The 19,880-nt window shown below is 26.3% G+C and overlaps 1 protein-coding gene across 1 annotated transcript in view; it reads right to left on the minus strand.

Moving 5' to 3' along the window:
- Positions 1-4,536: 4,536 nt before the first annotated feature.
- Positions 4,537-19,880, minus strand: part of LOC100201909 (xaa-Pro aminopeptidase 1) — a 44,504-nt gene continuing 29,160 nt past the window's right edge. The window contains exons 12-21 of the mRNA XM_065793546.1: positions 19,137-19,187; positions 18,950-19,008; positions 17,799-17,876; positions 17,561-17,632; positions 17,300-17,360; positions 16,972-17,146; positions 16,321-16,466; positions 15,718-15,765; positions 7,876-7,926; positions 4,537-4,700 (exon numbers count right to left, since the gene is read on the minus strand). Of these exons, the coding sequence (XP_065649618.1) occupies positions 4,581-4,700; positions 7,876-7,926; positions 15,718-15,765; positions 16,321-16,466; positions 16,972-17,146; positions 17,300-17,360; positions 17,561-17,632; positions 17,799-17,876; positions 18,950-19,008; positions 19,137-19,187 (861 nt within the window). The 3' untranslated portion in view covers positions 4,537-4,580. The remainder of the gene's footprint in view (positions 4,701-7,875; positions 7,927-15,717; positions 15,766-16,320; positions 16,467-16,971; positions 17,147-17,299; positions 17,361-17,560; positions 17,633-17,798; positions 17,877-18,949; positions 19,009-19,136; positions 19,188-19,880) is intronic.

Here is a 19,880-nt window from a genome sequence, read left to right on the forward strand (position 1 = left end):
TGGTTTCAAATAATCAAATTCCCTAAAGAAATTACTTCTTGTTCTGTTCTTCAAGTGTCCCCAAGGGGGATAAATGGGGCTAAAAAACCTTTATATTTTTTTTTCACAATCAACTATTAGAATAGCTAATTGCTAAAAAATAATTAAAAAAGTTCTCTAAGAAAAAAACATTTAAAGAACATTTTAGGCTCTTTTGTTTTTTCCCTTAACCCCTTTTTTTTTTCCCCTTAAGTAAAAAAGGGCCTTATAGAGCATTATTGCTGTTTTTTTTTTGTTTGATTTTTTGCGAGAATACGATGGTTTTAACAAAAAGGCAACTTTTAAATTAAATATTTCAGTTTTTATTTTTTTATTTTTAATAACTATAAATTTGAAATTTTGTTTTGATTTTTTATTTAAGATCTTTTAAAATATGTAATTTTTATAAATTTGTTGGGAGCTCTACATTTGTTAAGATTCTACAATCTGAAATTCAATTGAAAATTTATGAATATTGGCGGCTTTTTTTTATCCTTCATACTAAATATTTTTTAATAAAAGGAAGCCGTTTAATATTTATCAATCTAATTTTTATTTTTTCAAATTAAATGTCATTCAAATGTCATACATTCTGAAAAACTTATGAAATAATAAAGCGTAGTTTTCTTTTCTTTTTTTTGAAATAATATTTAGAAATCACTTCATTTATTGCCAGACACTTAATATAGTGGCAACCTCTTGCCAAGTACCTTCCAACTTAAAAAACTATAATTGTGCCATTGTGCGCCTAAGAGACCGGTTTTATTTCGTGTAACTCAAATAAAACCATAAATGGAAAAAAGGGTAACATTGAGGGGTCTTAGCCCATTTTAAATGCACGTTATAAAAGAAAATTTTATTCAAGAGTATTTGTTCCATAAATATAGAAAAATGTTTATAAAATTAGAAAAAAATGCCCAGGGTCACAAATGGGGCGAAGGGTAGAAGTGTCCGTTTCCGCACCATTTGTCCTTGTACGCATTTTAGTTTTTTGTTAGAAAAAAATTAAATTAAATTTCAAATAGTTTAAACGAAGTTTAAAACAACGCAAATATTAAAAAATGATTACAATACCAATTTACATATAGTAAATAATCCAAAAAAAATCAAATAATTATTCTCTCTAATTTGGCACGAAATATTTATCCAACTTCTCTAACATTTGATTCCTATCTTTTTAACTTCTAATTAAAAAAATGAAAGAATCAAAGCTAGATATAATTGAGTTACGGACTGTTTATTAAATCTAAAAAATAATAAAAGTACATGGTCAGATAAAGCTTCAATAAATTAAAATTAAAGGGTTTAGTGCCTAAAGTACATAAGTCACAAAACCAATGTTTTAAGAAAATCTACGTGTACCAGAGATATAACACTTCTAAATAAGGATTTAAAATGGCTGGTCAAAGCAGATTTTCTCAAAACATTTATTTTGTGACTTTTAGCATTAAGCCCTTCAGTTAGTTTATAATATAATTGAACAACCTTTATTACATACTTTCAATCACTTAAATCAGTTTTATTACGGATAATTTAAATATTTTTCGAGTCACGCAGTCAGTTCAATTTTTAAGGCTAGAGATGAGTCAGACCCTTCAAATTACAGGCCTATTTCTGACTTATCGTGTTTTTCTCAATTTCTTAAACGTATAATGTACAACAGACTATAATTACTTGATTGAAAATGATGTTATACAGTTAGCAATTTGGTTTCAAAAAAATAAAATATATTAATAGAGTTAGTTAACCATTTATCTAATATCTTTAATAAAAGACTGTTTTACATTAGGAGTTTTCATTGGTCTATCCAAAGCTTTTGACACCGTAAATCATTGCATTCTAATTAAAAAAATGGAACATTGCGGAATAAAAGATTTAAACTTATACTGGTTTGAAAATTACTTGTCAAGCAGAAAACAATACGTACAATGTGATAATATAGAAATAAACAAATATGCTATATCTTGTGGAGTTCCACTGGGTTCTATATCAAGAACTTTTTTTTACTTTTTTTATTATACATAAATGATTTATCTTCAGCATCAAATGTATTAAATTTTATTTTATTTGCAGATGATTTTTCATGTGTTTTTAAAAACATTTATGATCAGAAGAAAAAACTAAAAAACTCTTCATTATGCTTTCATTACTATGACTCAAATTTTTATTGAATAAAAATAAACCTGTTATTTTAAAAAACAATAAATAAAGCAATAGGCAACCCAAGTTTTCATTTTCCCCTACTTTTGTATCCTAATGATTTTATTAGGCAAAAATTACAACATTTTGCTTCCTAGTTGGTATGTATGAGCCTCAAATAGAAACAAAGCATTTTAAACAATACAACTACAGGTACAAAAATTATCTAAGGCTGAAAAAATTAAGAAAAATTTCTTCAAAAACAGTAAAAATGGTTCTCCTCTAGTAGCTACACTTCAAAGTCATATAAATCCGCTAAATGAAAAGATATTTGTTTCGCTTTTTTTCTTCTAACAGTGCTAAAAATGGCGTATAAAATTTTGCTTTCTAGTTGGTATGTATAAGCCTCAAATAGAAACAAAACATTTTAAACAAAAACCCTCAAAATAATTCTATTTTAACAAAGAACACATGAAATCTATGAAAAATTACTATTATATCATTAAATGAAAAATAGATAGATATTTACCCATCATTTTATTCAACCGGCATTTAACTTTTTATGTTAAAAATATTGCAGAGACTATATATCTTTAAACTCAATTTTCTCTTTCAGATGGTAAAGCCAGATTTTTATTTCTATGCCAAATGAGCCGTGAGTGTCTTTAGATTACTGGACATATGGTTATTTTGTTCCTCAATTTGAGTGTTAAGGCCAAAATTGGCAATCTGTGCCCAGTTGAATATCTTGCAGCAAACAATAGTTAACGCGACTTCAGTTAACATGTTCCAAAATTAGCTTAAGAATAAAAGATAGCAAAAAATAAATTCTTCGTGTTTTTAATGTGTTACAGATGTGCACTAAATTCTTCGTTTGTGTTTTTAATGTGTTACAAATATGCACGAGTATCGAAAACTGTCAGCAAAGTGGTGCATGGTGCAACACATCTTTGTTGATAAATTTTAAATAAAAGATAGCATTTTTTTATTTAAAAATTATGATAGCTTTAAAAAATTTTAACGGAGAGTTGAGTATATCTTAAATTTGAATTGACCACTAAAATAAACTAAAAGTTAGAGGAAGAACTATTTACTTAATGAAGTATAAATATATATAATAAATATTTTATAATGATATTTCGCTAATGTTTTATTTATGTCAACAACTATATTCATTAAACACTTGTTTTATAATATTTTCAAATTTAATATTTAGTATGTATGAAATATATATTTTATGTAACTTGACTCTTTAAACCCTACGATAATTCTAAAGTTGAATTTATTTTCAATCAAGAGACAATCTTTTAGATAACTTATTTAATATATCAAGACAAATCTGTGGTCTGCCATCATAATATCGGCGACAATAGGCAACTTTTAAATTTCTGGTGCAACACGATGCTGGTTATAATTAACAAGTTGAAAAAATTTATCAAAACGTTTAATACTCCTGTTACTGCTTCTTAAAGTACGACTTAAAGCTAAATTAACATAAATTTTTTCGAATTTTTGAAGAACCACTTCCAGGCCCAGCAACAAAAATTTAGAAGAAAAAAATTTAATAATATAAATAAGTAAAGATTAGATCTTAATCTAATCTTTACTTATATATATTATTATTATTAATAAATCTACAAATATATATATATATATATATATATATATATATATATATATATATATATATATATATATATATATATATATATATATATATATATATATATATATATATATATATATATATATATATATATATATATATATATATATATATATATACACACACATTTAAATGTTGACATCTTGTACGAGAGTATGTATATATAAACTAATTTAAAACATCAGATAATACGAGAATATTGAGATATAATATTGAGAGAATTAGTATTATTTAAATTAGTTTTTTATGTATTGTTGTAAAGTTATTTAAAAGAAATAACATGTACTGTAATGTACAAAAGTACAAAATGTACAAAAACGTAATATACAAAAGCCAATTGAAAATTTATACATTTTTTTGTTGAGATTTAATTTTTTATGTTATTATTATTTTATTGTACTTTATTATGGAATACTTTTTTGGATATTTTGATTTTTTAACAAACGCGGGGATGTCTCTATTTCAAGATCAGCAAATACATGTGCTTATTCTGAGACTGTAAAGGGTTTCCAAATGTCTTTCCCGTTACCATCCTAACAAATGTGATGTATAAAGTTAGAGCAAGAATTGAAGCCAGGAATCTAAACTAATCTAATTCGAGTTTATAAAAAGTTCTGGTAATTTTTTTTTCTTTAGTAATTTTACATTAATAATATAACTATAAAGAATATAATACTATTATTAAATAACTATATTTAATAAACTCATAATAATTTCTTTTTTCAAATTAACAAACTATGCTACTTTTTGTATTTTATTATCCAAGAGGTTCAGTTTGAACTCGCAACCATTCCAAAGTCTCGGTTTTTCCTTCATTTATGAGAATTCCACTTAGATTTTCATAGACTTGTTCGTGATAATTGTTTAGCCAAGATATCTAAATAATTCAGATTATTGTAAAAAAAAACATTGTTCATAGTAAACCGTTTACAGAGTTTAGAGAAAATCACACATACCACATCATAGATAAGAAAACTCTTTTACTTTAAACGCGTTCATTTATAAATAGTTATTACTTGAGTGGAGATTCTAATAATAACTTAAATTGAAAACTTAAAATTAAAATTAATTTTATTTTTCTGAAAATATTTAAAAAATTATTATTCCCAAACTGACTTCTTCAAAATAATTAATCTTTGACTTCATGGAAACCATTTTCTTTTAAATATTTATATATCTCCAAACCTAGTGCCTAACTTATTGCCAAGTATTAAAAACAACAATGACAATTTCTAATTAGCTGCAATGAGAGTTAAGCAACGTTTTAAAGAAGAAATGCTTTTATACGTTCATAGTAATTATGTGAAACATCATTTATACACGTCAATACCATGTTTACATGGATTGTTTTACAAAGACAAAAAACTACAAGATAAAAGCGGTACAAAACATTCTCGTGAAACCAACAGTTATAAAAAATGATGGCTGCGCAACTATATAGAAAACGTGTTATTATATCTCATCTAGACTAAACAGATAGTATAAATATAAGTAGAAATATAATATTACAAGTAAAAATATAATATTACAAATGAAAAAGCATTCACAGACACTGGCATTTTGTGCTTTCATACTAGAGATTTGTGTATTTACAAACGTATATATCAATAATATAAAATTTACATTCTTCTTAATTAAAGTCTGACATGGTAAAATAATTTCTGAATGTTGAACTTCTAGTAAGCTTACTAGAAATCTCTCATCACTTATCTGTCGAGGCAAATCTGTGCTCTATAGGGTCACTTTAAAGTCGTGAAGTAAGCACATACAAATATCCTTCTGTCATTTCTTTCTTGAAAATATCTTTTAAAACATGCAATTGTTGTTTCATGAAAAATCGACAGTGCATGAGAAAACATTTTACTTTTTATCACCAGAGTAAAGACTTTGATATGTAATTTTTGGAGCTTTTTTTAAATCTACCCAAGTAATATAACCAGCTGGACAATTAAAGAAATCATCTTTTATATTATTTATTTTAATAAATTTTATATTATATTATAATGAATTTGACTGATTACCAAATTTGGAATGAAGCAAACTAAATGTATTTACATTCGCTTGATGATTGTCAGTAACAACTCTTTTATTTTTAAAACCTGATAGAGAAAGAGAACTAATAGATATTGGTATTTGATTCGAAAGCCATTTAACACTTAATAAGCGGTAATTAGCTTTCGGATCAAATATTAGATGTCTCTGGTAGTACTGTGCTCGTACTACCAGGGACGTGGTAGTACTGAGCGCAGTTTGTTTCTCTATGCAGCGAACTTGTTTGTCAATGTTTGTGTTTTGGAGCTAAAGAGTTGAGAGAGGGTTATAAGCACAAAAAGCAGCCTCTTTGACTGCAGTAACCCTCATGGCCTTGGGGAGGTGAGTAACGTTAAAAAAAAAAAGACTTTTGATAAAGTCTAACATGATGTAAAATGATGAAAAGATGAAAGTAAGACATGATGGTCCTTTTTGTAAGCTCTTTTTGTATGGTTAATCTAGGAAATTTTTAAAAATTATTGAATCTTTCCTTTCTAACTGCAGCATTAAAGTTGTTCTTGATAACACTCTTTTTCATTTCAAGTAACTTTCGAGGTACTTTAAAGTTCCGTTCTTTGTTCAGTGTTGTTTCTAATTTATATTTATAGTCTTCCTGATAATTTTCCTTCTAAGATGGCTTTATTTGTTGCTGACACAGCTATATACTCCAATCATGACAAAAAGTCACCGCTTTTTGATTTTTCAAAATACATAGATGATTTCATGCTCTATAATAATCTTTTAACAGTAAAAACTTTATCAATAATGTTGACCAATAAAATCTTTCATCATAAAAGTTGATTTAATGAAAGTTATTGTTTAATTCTTTTATTGTATAAAATTTTAGCTCAGATCAATTTACAGAGACATGATTCGTTTTGTAGCGTCTTGTGTCAGAAGCACTGAAAGATTTTAGGAAATATTACCTTTATTTACATATTTATTTATATATTTATTATTTATTATAGCGAATCGTGTTATATTTTTTGTTTGCTCACAGTTGTTAAGAGATTGTTTGAATTTTTTTTAAATCTGAAAAAAATAACACCTCTATAATAGTTAAATATAACTGAAACATAAAAATTACATTTAGAAGTTTGTGGGTAATATGTTTATCAATGTATTTTAAAAATATAAATCATTGTGAACAACTTAGAAACAATTTGCATATTTAAAAGGAAATTCTTAAATAGAAGATGTATAGTATAATAGACGATTAAGGAGATAAAGAAATAGAAGTATAATCGATGATTAAGGAGATAAAGAAATAGAAGTATAATAGACAATTAAAAAAATCATTGAAGAATTTTAGTGACTGAAATCTATAACAATATCTTGACAATATTTTGTCAATATTAATATTAATATAATTGAAAATATATGACAATATCTTGTCAGTCCAGAACCAAAAGAATATATATCCATTTTTTGTGTTGCCAAGTAATTTGAGTTTATTATTTATTTTGTTTTGATACTTTTCATATATTATATATTCTTATTCTTTTAAACTTTACCTGAATCAGTGGACACACCTCAAATTAAAGATTATTTTAAAACAAAATAACTAAAAAATCAAAAATGTTAGTTCTTGAGTTAGGAACTGTACAAATTAATTTTTGTATAACTTTTAAGAAAACAAATATACATTTGTAACTTCCATTTTATGTATCAGTTCTTAAAACTTTAAAAACTTGAAACATTATTGAAAATGATAATAGTTGTAGAATTCAGTATTATTTAAAAAAAAAAAAAGTCATTTATAGCAAAATAAAACAAGCTTTTTTAAAATAGGGTTAAAATAGGTCTGAAAAGTATCTAAAACATTTTAAATATTTAACAAAAAAAATTTAAAATTTCATTTCTATTTTTATTAATTAATATAAATTAAAACCTAGTTTTTACTCATTTAAATTTTTCTAGCAAAATGGTTTATATAGTTAATAAAGTTGTATATGTATAATAAAGTTGTATAAATAATGGTTTATATAGTTAATAAAGTTTACAATAATGAAAACACTCACCTCTTCTTTAGTAAGCATGTTAGGAACTAAAAGTTTCTTCTGTATGGGCACCTGAATATAATTTTAAATATATACCTTTAATTGCCACTAACTTTAAAAGTTATACAATAACTTTAACACACTTTTACACATTTTATCTTTAATTAGTCTGTCTATTATCTTAGCTTTTGTGCTATTAATTGTGCTGTATTATTATTCATTATATAATGTGCATATATATATATATATATATATGAATACATATATATATATATGAATATATATATATATGAATATATATATATATATATATATATATATATATATATATATATATATATATATATATATATATATACACATATACATATAAATTTATATAAATGAAAATTTTACAACCTCTGCAAAACATAGTTTACATTTTGAACTTTTTTTATATTTATTATTTTTTTTACCACTCACTTGCAGGACTCAATGGGAGTATAAATCTGTCTTTGTACTTTTGTCTTTTTTTTAATGAGCTTGACAGAGAGGCTCGGCTAGTGTACAGCACTGGCATTTTTAGGTGTGACAATATAAGTAAAATATATGCTTTATAATATTTTTGCTAAGTTGTATGCTAACTGAATTTAAAACTGTCAATGTATTTTCTACATCAATTTAGGTTTTGATTAGAATTAATTGTATTAATTCTAATAAACTTGTAATACTTTTTAAACTTTATCTTTTTTTTTTAGTCTTACAATATTTCATTAACAAATTCCTGGTCTTCATTCTCAACACATTTTTTCTTTTATTTTCAACATATTTGTGGTGCACCTTCATTAATATATTAACATATGAACATTTAATGTACATATAAATTAAATAATACATTTATTTAATTTATAATCTGATAATTTATACTCATTTTATTAAATTGTTTATAAAAAATGAACTGAAAATGATCTACAATTACTAAATGACTGACATTTAGTTATACTATAACTAAATAAGCAAATTGGTTGTTGTAATCTATCAGTTGTTATAATCTATCAGTTGTTGTAATCTATCAGTTGCTGTAATCTATCAGTTGTTATAATCTATCAGTTGTTATAATCTATCAGTTGTTATAATCTATCAGTTGCTGTAATCTATCAGTTGCTGTAATCTATCAGTTGTTATAATCTATTGGTTGCTGTAATCTATCAGTTGTTATAATCTATCAGTTGTTATAATCTATCAGTTGTTATAATCTATCGGTTGTTATAATCTATCAGTTGTTATAATCTATCAGTTGTTATAATCTATCAGTTGTTATAATCCATCGGTTGTTATAATCTATTGGTTGTTATAATCTATCAGTTGTTATAATCCATCGGTTGTTATAATCTATCAGTTGTTATAATCTATCAGTTGTTATAATCTATCAGTTGTTATAATCTATCAGTTGTTATAATCTATCAGTTGTTATAATCTATCAGTTGTTATAATCTATCAGTTGTTATAATCTATCAGTTGTTATAATCTATCGGTTGTTATAATCTATCAGTTGTTATAATCTATCAGTTGTTATAATCTATCAGTTGTTATAATCTATCAGTTGTTATAATCTATCGGTTGTTATAATCTCTCAGTTGTTATAATCTATCAGTTGTTATAATCTATCAGTTGTTATAATCTATCAGTTGTTATAATCTATCAGTTGTTATAATCTATCAGTTAATATAATCTATCAGTTGTTATAATCTATCAGTTGTTGTAATCTATCAGTTGTTATAATCTATCAGTTGTTATAATCTATCAGTTGTTGTAACCTATTAAATTCACATAGGACTTATAGGAAATATGTACTAATAGGAAATAAGTGAATTGAATAAATAAAATAAATATTGTTTTAAAATTGACACTGCGACAACAAAAAGATTGTTCTATGTAAAATTAGGTACCTATTAAATATTACAATAATATTAAACGTTATTAATTTTGTCTCAAATTGGCTATTTTAGCCAATTGTACATTAGTGTAAATCTTAAAGTGTTATTTATATATTATATACTAAATACAGGGTAAAAGCAGGAGCGATTTACATGTAGCAGAGAAGTCAAGCTTCCTTATAATGTTATGCTGAAAAATACTGCACAGGAAAAAAAAAAAAATCTATTTATTTAAATCAGTTAAAAACGAATCGACTAATATAAAGTAGTCCTTATCATCAACAATAAAATCTATACTTGAACTCTGTGACTCCAAAACATGAATCATACAAACAAGACTGCTACACAGACAATCAATATGAGTGCAGTATTATCAAGGAACAGTGGGGTTTGAACTATGAACCTTTTCCTAAAAAAGGGGGGATGTTTTTCTTTTTTTTTAGTTTTTTTTTGAAGCCTATTAGGACCCCTTGTTTATTAATTTTGAAAAAATATAAAATAGTTTTTTTACTTTAAGGTATAGTTTTTTACTTTCTTCAAGAGTGTTAAATGAAAAACTAAACCATTACATGAAAACTTTTAAACATGTCTTTCCATCATAGATAAAAAAATTTATGTACTGAAGCACATAAAATTAACATGAACTAAAAGTAATCAAATTTTAATCCTTCTTTCTACAAACAAAAAAATTCGTATGTGGTAAAAAGGATAAATATTCTTTAGCTATTTTCATATTTTTAGAAATTTGAAGTTTATTAAGACCTCCACATTTTTTTGACAAGTGAGAGTACAAGCATCAAATCATTAAACTATTACAAATTTTGGATTTTTAAAACTTGATAATATATATACACACACACACACACACACATATATATATATATATGTATATATATATATGTATATATATATATATATATATATATATATATATATATATATATATATATATATATATATATATATATATATATATATATATGTATATATATGTATATATATATATATATTTGTATATATATATATATATATATATATATATATATATATATATATATATATATATATATATGTATATATATATATATATTTGTGTCAGATCAGGTTATCCTGCTACTGGTAACATGTAACCCAGTACAATCTGCTTCATGTCCTGCTGCCTTGTAGGATACGCCTTTTTAGGCAAAGGCTAGGAGATGCCAACTCCGATTTAAAACACCCCCTGCCTTGGGGCTCTTGGTTGAGTAAAGGCTAGAGATGGTGTCTCGATAAAAATACTCATCTTGGGCAGATGTTAAATGCACCCAGCTACTGTCTTGTAGAAGGCCTCCTAGGCAAAGACTTAAGGGGTAAACAGATTCTATCTGTTGACCAGCCTCGCACCCCTTCTTCATCTATTAGGCTGGCGCAGATGTATTTTTAATACATTGTTTCCAGTTTAGGATGTTGAATGCTGGATCTTCTTGACTCAATGCATGGGTTTGCTTGTGTCACTGCTTTTATGACTAGGCAACTCATTCTATTATCTTCTTATGAGGGTACAGCTCTAAAACTCAGTTTTATGGTTCTGAGGCCGGCTGGTAGTCAGGTTTCCCGAACTCTGTGGTAGCTCTCAGAGAGGCTGATTTCATCAACAGCTGAAAAATATCAAAGTATTAACAGTGCCATGTTGCGCATGGATGGTGTCCCTGTTTGTACTTTTGGTGTGCATTGCGGAGGCCACATTTGGAGCCCTTTGTTACGGCTTAGGGTTTATTAGTAGTAATGAGGCAATTGCTTGGGGTATTAAACGGTGTCCTGAGTACTATCTATGCTTTGAGTCAAGTTCTTCAATCTAATTTAAAAATGAATAAAGTACCAAAAACTATAAAACACAAAAAACCATCATCATCACCAAGTTCTCTAAACCTATCATTCACTAATATTTGTGGTCTTCGAAGTAACTTTTCTTCTGTTGAGTCTTATCTCTTGCAAAGTTCACCAGACCTACTTGCTCTTTGTGAGACTAATTTGAGTTCGACTGTCTCATCTTGTGATCTTAGTGTTGATGGTTATCTTCCTCTGATTCGTAAAGACTCCAATAGTCACATGCTTGGCCTGGGCATTTACATTCGTAAGAATTCACCTGTTTGTCGTGAAACTAGGTTTGAATCCACAGACTATTCTTTCATGTGCTTTCGTTTAGCACCACTTCACTCTATTGCCTTTCTCTTTGTTCTATATCGCTCTCCTTCATCTCAAGACAGTACTCTTTTTGATGTTATTTCCGATCATATTGACCAAGCCCTCTCTCTTTATCCATCAGCTAATATAGTTGTTGTCGGTGACTTAAATGCTCACCACTCTGAATGGCTTGGCTCTAGTGTGAGTGACTCTGCAGGCATTAAAGCCCACAACTTTTGGCTTTCTCAATCCCTAACTCAAATAGTCAACTTTCCAACTCGCTTTCCTGACAACCCTAATCATTTACCTTCTCTACTTGACTTATGTCTTGTTTCTGATCCTAGTCAGTGCTCAGTTTCTCCACATTCACCCTTAGGTGCTTCTGATCACAGTTTGATCTCTCTAAAACTAATATCTCATTCTTCTTCATCACCTGAATCCCCCTATTATCGAACCTCTTACAACTACAGTAAAGCTGACTGGGATTCTTTCCGTGATTTTCTTCGTGATGGCCCTTGGGTAGAAATCTTTCAACTTCCTGTCGACAAATGTGCTTCTTACATAACTTCGTGGATTCAGGCAGGCATGGAATCTTTTATTCCCTCTCGACGATTCCAGGTCAAACCTCACTCTCCTCCATGGTTTTCCTCACACTGTGCTGCTGCGATTGCCAATCGAAACCGTTACTTCCATATTTATCAGCAAAACAATTCTCCAGAAAACAGACGTCTGTTTATTACTGCTAGATGTGTTTACTACTGCTAGATGTGATAATGGTTGGAGGTTGGCTGCAAGAGCAGCCAACCTCCAACCATTATCACATCGTTGTAATGTTGCTTCTCTTTCTCTTTTCTACAAATACTATAATGGGCACTGCTCTAAAGAGCTAGCGTCTCTTGTGCCATCTACTAAAATTCATTCTCGTGTTACTCGTCATTCAATTAAGTGTCATCCTTTTTCTGTGACTGTTCCTAAGTGCTCCAAAAACGCTTATTCGTCTAGTTTTTTTCCTCGAACATCAGTTCTTTGGAATTCGCTTCCTTCATCTTGCTTTCCTGATTCATATAATTTGCAATCTTTTAAATCGTCCGTCAATCGTTATCTTGCTCTACAATCTTCATCTTTTCTTTTACAGTAACTTCCAACTTTAATTAGTGGCTGCTTGCAGCCTTGTTGGAAGCGAAGATGTTTAAAAAAAAAAAAAAAAAAAAAAAAATATATATATATATATATATATATATTTGTTAATTCACCTCCCAAGACCCAGAAGGCTACTACAGATGAGGAGGCTACTTAATTGTGGTTATAACCCTCTCTCAACTCTATAACTTTGAAACACAAACTTTGATGAACAAGGCCGCTGCACAGTGAAACAAGTTTAGCGCAGTACTACCAGGGATGTGGCTAGGATTGAACTCGGAACCTCTTGTTTATGAAGCGAGCGCTCTACCACTACAACACTATCGCTATATGTATATATATGTGTGTGTGTGTAGAGATGTGAGTCGTTTTTTTGCAAAAAAACCCGATTTTTTTGCCAAAAAAACAAACTGCTTCGTTTTTTGGTTTTTTTTTTTTTTTTTTTAAAATTACTCTTTTTCTTATTTTAAACACTGAAATAATTTTAAAATTTTGTTTTTAGGTGTTATTTACTAAAGGAGAGTTTTCATTCTTTTATTTAACATATGATTTTATTAGAATTGCCTAAAGTTCTTCAAGTAGCAGATCCCCCCCCCCCTCCCTTTTTTTTTGTGTGCATTTTTTTAACTAACTACTTTAACACCTTGAACTTTAACATTTAAATAAATATCACCTCAACAGTGTGTTTTTACGAGATATTTATTAAAAGACTTTGTCATTCTCCTATTTAACATACAATTTATCTGTCTTGTTTTACAAGTTCTTCAAATATTCATCAAATAACTTTAATAACTTTTCTTCAATAACTTACTAATATTAAGCTAAAATAAAATTAAAAAAATTATTTAAAGAAACATTTTTTTTATAAAATACAAAGACATCATAAGTAAAGGGTCTTTTTTTGTTTGTTTTTTTATGTGGATATGTTTTTTGAGTTCAAAACTATTTTTCCTTAACGTTAAAAACAAGTTTTTCAAAAGAATGAATGAAAACTAATTATTGTAATTTGTAGAATGAATGAGAACTTTATAATTTATAAATGAAGTTTTTAATTTATAAATGAAGTAACACTGCCATGCAGAATTTATATGTATTGTATAAGTTTTGCATAGTTTTAATTTTTTTTTTAATTTTGCTATTTTATTTTATGCTTTTTGTTTTTTTGTTTTATTTCTGCAATTGCAAATAAATTAAATTTGTCAACATTTAATTTCAGAAAGCGGAATAGTATTTTCAATCATGTTATAAATAATATTGCATAAGTGTGTTGTAGTATTTTTATTTTTTAATTTTATACCTTTATGTTAATAGTTTTGAAACATAAGATTATCAATGATGATATATTGTTGTTTTGAAAATACTTAATGTACCAGTTTATCATAATTTCTAGTAAAGTAAATTTTCAGTGATACAATTATTAGTAGTAGTTTTTTAATAATATTACTGAATTATGAAATTATTTTATAGCCATTATAAGGTATTGTAAGCATTAATTAAACAGTTTTTTAGTTGTTTGATTAGAGCATACTAATGAGTAGAAATAATAGAGTAGTCTGGCCTCACTGGGGGTAGAAAGAAAACATCTGTGAGCATTTTATTTAAGCCAGCAAGCCAGGTGAGCAAAGCAGAAAGAGTTCAATGTTCTTTTTGCAATGATGTTATGTCGAAAAGTGAAATACGAATGGCCTTGCATATTAAGAAATGTAGAAAATGTCCAGTTGAAGTCAAACACAAATTTTTAAATGATGACACAGTCATGTACCAACCTCATTTTTTCAGCTTTCTGCTACAAGTGCTGCTTGCGAAAGAAGTTTTAGCAGTTATGCAAATATTCACAGTGCCAAAAGAAACAGATTAACAAATGAAAGAGCAGCAAAATTAGTGTTTGTATCGCAAAATTTCAAACTTGAAGCAATGGATATCTGTGCAACACAATAACCAATTCTGTCTAAAGAACTAATAAATATTTCAGATAAATCTCACGAATCAATAAATGTTTCGGATGAAGAGTCACCTGAACAAGAATTTGAGCCACTTGACCAAGAATGTTGTTTTAGATTAAAAAAACTTAAAATAGAATTGTTTCTTATCAATTTTTGAATTCAAATTTTGAAAAGAACAAATAGTTTGTTAACCATTTTAGCAATAAAAAAATCATTAATTTAACTCTTTTGTGAACCCTGTTTATGCTTTAATAAATTAATTTTAATATAATCTAATATAGAATATAAAATACTCAAACAAAACTAAATAGAAACATTTTAGATAAGTTAGAAACATTTAAAAAAAGTTAAAAGTAAAAAAAAACACTAAAAGGATCTGTAAAAACCAAAAAAACTCCAAACAAACCAAAAAAACCCCCAAAAAACTAAAAAAACACGTTTTTTCGGGTGAAAAAAACACGATAGCAAAAAAAACACGTTTTTTTGCATCTCTATGTGTGTGTGTGTATATATATATATACGTATATATATATTTATATACATATATATATATATATATATATATATATATATATATATTTATATATATATATTTATATATATATATATATATATATATATATATATATATATATATATATATATATATATATATATATTTACACATACTTACACAAAATTTAAAATATAAAAAGCAATACCATTGTGACTGGTTGAAAGCCAAGAAATCCTTTGTTTTGAAAGTTGTACTAAAGTCAAAATCATTATGAGTGGTTAAGTCATACAATTATGAGTAATTAGATCATACAATTATAAAAAAAAATTATGTAAAAATAAAATTTCAAAAATAGGGAAAAAAATGTAATAGCAATGAGTAACAATAAAAAGAACCCAATGCATCAAAACAAATAATCTGAAATAATATAATAAAGTGAAATAATAGTTATAAACATTACCCATTCTTGTTACTAGTAATAAATACATTTCTATCAGATTAAAAATAATTATATTGAATTTTACTGCATAGAAAATTATATTTATTAACTAAAAATAAAAAAAAGTTCATTTTTACAAGATTTTTTGATTACAATCATTTTTAAGATTTTTATTTTCTTCATAAATAATTTTTTCATTGTAATATAAGTTTTTTTAAATTTTTATTTATCTAATAAATAATTATTAATTATAATATAAATATTGCATTTTCATCTATCAATTGTATTTAAATATTATTTTCATTTTACACTTTATTGTTAATACACAGCTATATTATTGTAGTAAAAAAAACAAAAAAAAAAAACAACCTCAAGTTGAACATCCTTCACAAGTAAAACATTCTCTATTCTAATACCAAATAAGTCATTTTCATAGTATCCTGGTTCATCAGTAACAAACATTCCATTTTCTAATGGTGGGTCATCACTATTTCTAGGACTAATTCCAATTGGTCCTATAGTATAATAAAAAAAAGAACCAACAAATAAGGAAATTAACAAATCAAACAATAACTCGAAAAAAAAAAAAAAAAATACGAAAGTAATGAAAAAAAATTAAGAATTGTAAGATAATTTAACAAACAAGCAAATAATAAGAGGAAATTTATCCTTCATTTTTGAAAATAGCAACAAAAACTTGAAGAGAAAAAAAAAGTAAATATCTAAAACATTTAAATAAAGTGAGGTAAGCATGACAGGATAAAGCAAGGCAAGTTGCACACTTAAAGTGAAGTGGATTGCACTCAAAGGTAAACAATTTTTTGATCAATTTAACTATGAAATCAAAAAACTAATATAGTCAGAAGTTTTACATTCAAGCAATTTTTTTGATAAAAATAGTTTTTCTGGTCTTGCAATAAAATGTTTTTGATACAACATGTGACACCATAATTAGAGTAATCTCCTCTAAACAAGTACAAATAAAATACAAATCAGGATAATTTAAAAAAATATAGTAACCTTCATGAACATTTAGAAATGCTCCAACTCCATGACCAGTCCCATGAGGGAAATCTAATCCACAATCCCAGAGTGATTTTCGAGCTATTACATCAAGTATATGGCCACGAGTTCCTTTAGGAAATGTCATCATGGCTAACTGAACATGCCCTTTGAATACACGAGTAAAACATTCCTTAAATGAAAACTATTGATGTAAATATCTAGAAAAGAAGCCATTAGCATCAGCAATTAACAGCACTTTGAGAAATAAATTTTGCAAAGTAGTCTTTTTAATAAAGTGATTAATTTTTTTAATTTTTTTGTATCATAATATAAAAATAAAAACCTTTTGATATTGAGTGGGCACTCCTAAATGCACAGTTCTTGTAACATCTGTTGTTCCATCTCTATAAAAAGAACAAGCTTTTTTAATCTGTAATTTTACAAACTGATAAAATAAAAATATACAAAAAATGAATAAAAACTACTTAATATAATAATAATTAAACATAATTATGAAAAAAATTTCACAATTAAAATATATGATTAAGAATATAAAAAGTATAAAACAATAAATAAAAAAAAATGAAAACAATAAATAACATACAAATACTGTGCACCAGAATCACACAAGTACATTTCTTCAGCTGAAATAGGCCTTGTACTTTCTACTGATGGTCTAAATAAATTTTTTCACAATCAAAGCAAATAATTTCATTATAATAACAAACATAATATGGCTTTTATTATATTATTTTGGATATAAGGTGAAGTAAGTTGAAATTAAGGTAAAGTAAGTTGATTTGCAACTAATTAAACTTTTGAAACAATCCTAATTTAACAACCTGTAGTGAATAATTGCTCCATTTGGTCCACTTCCAGATATAGTTTCAAATGAAAGACTTACAAAATGATCAAGTTCTCTAAAAGAATGATATTTAAATTCAATTAAAAAAAAGTTAATAAACTAAACTTTATTATCCTCGTTATTTCTATCAAGCCATCGAAGTCTTGTTTTAACAGTGATGAACTGTTTTATCACTTCAGATTTAAAAGCTATCAACATTATATTTAAATGTTTTTTTTACAAAGAAACATGAAAATAAAATAAAGTTAAACCTTTGTGTGGATTAACACTACATACAAGTTTTTTTTTACTAATTAGCTGTTCTGAATGAATCAAACACCTAAATTCTTTTTTTATTTTACCATTATTTAGCAGTCACAGACAATTTTATTTTCTTGCTGCTTTAATACCTTTTAGCGGTTGCAGACAATTTCATTTTCTTGCTGTTTTAACATCTTTTACCAGTTGCAGACAATTTTACCTTCTTGCTTAAGTGTTTGAATCTTTAAAAGCTCTAGAGATTAAAATTTTGAACTCAAGATTGTTCTGAACTATTGTATAATTATTTTTTAAGAAACTTTATGTATAAGATTCTCAATCAATATCTCTCTTTAAACTTACGACTTTCTGAAAACATTAGGGATTTTAATATTTACATCCATTAGAGATATATTGAGGGCTCTTAATATACATAACATCTCTATTTATTCGTTACCAGCAAAAAATTTCAAAATTATCGAATTGTTTTTTTAGTAAATTTAGTATAAAAAGCTGTCTGCTTTGATATTAGTTAAATGCATTACAATCTACTAAATTTGTAATACAATCCATCATATTTTTATACAATCCATTACATTTATTATGCAATTCATTACATTTATTATGCAATGTATTGCAATTTCTACACTTGTTTAGTTCTAATTCTATTTATAATTCTATAATTCTAATTCTATTTATAAAAATTATTTCTATTGTTGTATTAGATTATTAATTTATTTTGCTACTCAAATTTTATATTAATTCAATATTTTGAGTTTATATGCTTATCTATATAAGTCATTTATAATAATATAACAATATATATAAAAATATATAAATAACTTTTTACAGAACACTGTTCATGTATCTATTAAACACACAAAAACATACTTTCTGAATGATTCTAATTTGTTGGCACCAGTTATTTCATCAACAACACTATGCTTGATCTAAATATGAATTAAAATCACTCAAATATTTTTAATAGTTTGACTAAAAGTAAAATAAAAAAAGAATGAACTAAAGACATAGAAATACTTGTAAAACAAACAAAAAACAGCATGAACTAAGAATGAACCTCTTTTTCTAACCAGCATAAGTATTCACAAACAGCAATTCCATCTCGTATCTAAACATTAAAAAACAAAAGTATAAAGAATACACAAATACAAAACCCATTTTGATAATAAAAAACAAAGACAACCAATAATATATATATATATATATATATATATATATATATATATATATATATATATATATATATATATATATATATATATATATATATTATATACCTAAAGTAAAGGTCTTAAACTTATCTTTTATGGTAAAAAACGAACTTATATCCATAATATTCTGGAATAGAAGTTCGGAAGCTTTTATTCCTTTTTTCCAATTTTAATTCAAGCCTCATTGCTCAAAGCTCATTCTACTCCACATTTTTTACCACTACATTCTACTCCATATTTTTTACCATTTTGAGCAGTTGCTTGATTAAACATTAATAATTTTTTTCATCTTTTTTACAAGAACAATAAAAAAACTCTAAAGAATAAAATCCTTTTATTATTGCAAGAAGTGTGAAAAGATCCTGTCTGATGTTAAGCTATGTTATTCTCAGTTTACTAAATCTTGTATCTTACCTCAGATAATAGGCTTTAGAGACTTTTAGTTATTCTTCAATGGTGTCATTAACTAAAGTAAGTCTAACATTTAATCTCTAATTCATGGGTCTGATCTTTTTATTTCTCCCCAGAATAAAGTAGAGTTATTTGCAAAGAAATCTTACTCTAATTTGTCTCTTGAATCTAATGGCCAT

This window comes from Hydra vulgaris, chromosome 03 (assembly GCF_038396675.1).
Source record: "Hydra vulgaris chromosome 03, alternate assembly HydraT2T_AEP".
NCBI lineage: Eukaryota > Metazoa > Cnidaria > Hydrozoa > Anthoathecata > Hydridae > Hydra > Hydra vulgaris.